General features: G+C 32.9%; 1 protein-coding gene across 2 annotated transcripts in view; it reads right to left on the bottom strand.

The window, feature by feature from the left end:
• LOC107613869 (UDP-galactose/UDP-glucose transporter 7) overlaps positions 75 to 2,338 on the bottom strand; it is a 3,799-nt gene continuing 1,535 nt past the window's right edge. For both annotated transcript variants that reach the window (XM_016316045.2, XM_016316044.2), the window contains exons 4-8: positions 1,949 to 2,194; positions 1,373 to 1,483; positions 1,102 to 1,260; positions 712 to 855; positions 75 to 445 (exon numbers count right to left, since the gene is read on the bottom strand). In XM_016316045.2, the coding sequence (XP_016171531.1) occupies positions 281 to 445; positions 712 to 855; positions 1,102 to 1,260; positions 1,373 to 1,483; positions 1,949 to 2,194 (825 nt within the window). In that variant the 3' untranslated portion in view covers positions 75 to 280. The remainder of the gene's footprint in view (positions 446 to 711; positions 856 to 1,101; positions 1,261 to 1,372; positions 1,484 to 1,948; positions 2,195 to 2,338) is intronic.

The raw sequence follows: 2,338 nt of genomic DNA, 5'->3' as shown, positions 1-2,338 counted from the left end.
TTATAATATTCTAATTTTATATTTTTTTTTCTATTCAATAATTTTATCTCTTGAAGTAGTGAACCAATGAAATATGGCACTCACTTATCATTTTTATTTTATTAAATTATGAATTAATGTCAGAACAAACTAACCAAAGGTTGAATATGTAAACCTGTAACAGCTGTAAAAAATTATGAAATGGTACAAAAGTTTACCATCACGGTAAGTCAAAATGTTTTTTTTTTAATGATATAAATTGTTAGTTTTCACTTTTCACTGAAACTAAAGAATGGCACTTTTATTTACGATGAGCCTCCAAATCTGTTATTTGCTTCACTGTCTTACTTCTTCTCTGCTGATATTTAGCATATGAATACCACACACCACCAGCTGTATTGATAACCAACCCAGTCACGTTCAAAGCATGGACTTGAACACCACCAAGTAAGACAAAACCAAGGGTCTGAAAGAAATTCAAGAAACTTATTTAATATTTGCACCTAAGTTTTGAAAAGGTGACATGGTAAGCTCACACCCCATAATACAGATAACACTTCTCTAAATAGAAAGGCCATGAATTTGGTTCAATCAATAAAATATAAAGGAACAAGCATAGATGGATAATGTGTATGAAACTATGAATCAATACTCTCTGTCATGAAAATAGTTCGAAATTTTAGTGCCACGCCCATGACAGAAATTTTAAATGGCAAATAAAGTCTTACTTACCGTGGAACCGACCCCTTTGAGGACTCCAACAATAGTTGTCGTTAGAGCTGAATTAACAATAGTACACAAGAACATGGTGTAGTTGAGAACAATGCCCATTACCAATGAAAGAACAAGTATCACCAAAAATGGAAAAGAATAACTCTGCAAGAAAACATTATGTTAGACATGAGCTTTTACATCAATAGATGACTAATTAAATAATATTAGAAGCTACATCAAACTATCACTAACGATCTTTTTAGCAGTTCCTTTTGAGATTATCATATTGATGAAGTGATTTACATCTAAATTCAAAATACAGAAGAGGCCATATGTTTGCAACATTCAATCAATGAAAGCTTAATCATGCACCAATTCCAACACAAAGAAATGGGTTATGATTCTGACCTTTGCTAGTAATATTGATAAAGAATTTGGGAATTCCCCAGTGGCTATGATAAGAAACATCAAAAATGGAAGAGACAAAAAGCTATTATAGAACATTATTTCCACTGATGTAAGTCCATCCTCAGCACCAGATCTTTCCACCAGAACAAGATACATGGTCTGCAGAGATTAGTACACAACATTATCGGCAAAGCACATAACTAAAGCATTAACACTACTACATTATAATTATAATGTTATTAATAATAGCAACGAAATATCAGAATGTAACCTGAAAAAAAACGGAAATGAAGGCCATGCTATACCCAAAAAGGTCAAAAGAAAAATCCCCAAGGGCAGCAATTAGAACTCCAGCAGCTGTCATTACCACTGAAAGGGTCACCTGAAACATGACATAAATAAACGTCATTTTCTATCGAGTTAATGTTTGAATAATACTAAAATTGGTAGATAAGTTAAAACTTACGCCCATGCCGCATAATTCTCATATTTTTAAACACAAAACTTTGGTCAGGCAAGTGTAGTGGATAAGATTATACTTTGGCCTCCATTTAGTGTAAATCTAATAATCATTTTAGATGGATTTCTTTCTTAGATATGTTGAAAGATTGAAAGGCTATGCTTTATAATGTTTTTTCCCATTTTGTTAACTATTGTTATTGAATGAGGATCTCATATCCTCTCTTTATCTTTGTGGCCGTTTGGCAAATCAGAAAACTAGAGATCTAGGTACATGGGACTAGGATATGGATTCCTAATCTTCCATTCTTCATCTTAATAAAATCTTTATTTACCAAGAAGTAAAACAGAACAAAAAAGGCAAATAAGAAAATTTTAAAAAATTTACCTGCATTGTAGGTCTCCCCTTTCCATAGAAAAAACCAGCAATAAGTACAGCAAGAGGTGTAAGCCTCTTGATTGCAATATACATTGGAATATTGACTCCTTTCAAACTTGCCAAAGCAAATGCTACATTGGCATTATAAAAGATCGAAACTGGTAGCAGTCGCTTGGCCGTTGTCACATCCACACCTCTTGCTTTTGTGTACCCCATGCTTCTACCAAAGTGTATTAGCATGGTGGTAGCCAGTTGCTAAAGAAACACACATACTATCACGATCATTATTCAACATTCATAATTCATAATCTCAAACAAATATACTCCCACAATTTCACAATTTTTTTCTTTGACTAAATTGGTACGTTGGAAAATTGATGTATCATGAATTATGGATGC

This window comes from Arachis ipaensis, chromosome B08 (assembly GCF_000816755.2).
Source record: "Arachis ipaensis cultivar K30076 chromosome B08, Araip1.1, whole genome shotgun sequence".
In the NCBI taxonomy this organism is placed as follows: Eukaryota; Viridiplantae; Streptophyta; class Magnoliopsida; order Fabales; family Fabaceae; genus Arachis; species Arachis ipaensis.
This window is presented reverse-complemented; position numbering and strand designations above follow the sequence as displayed.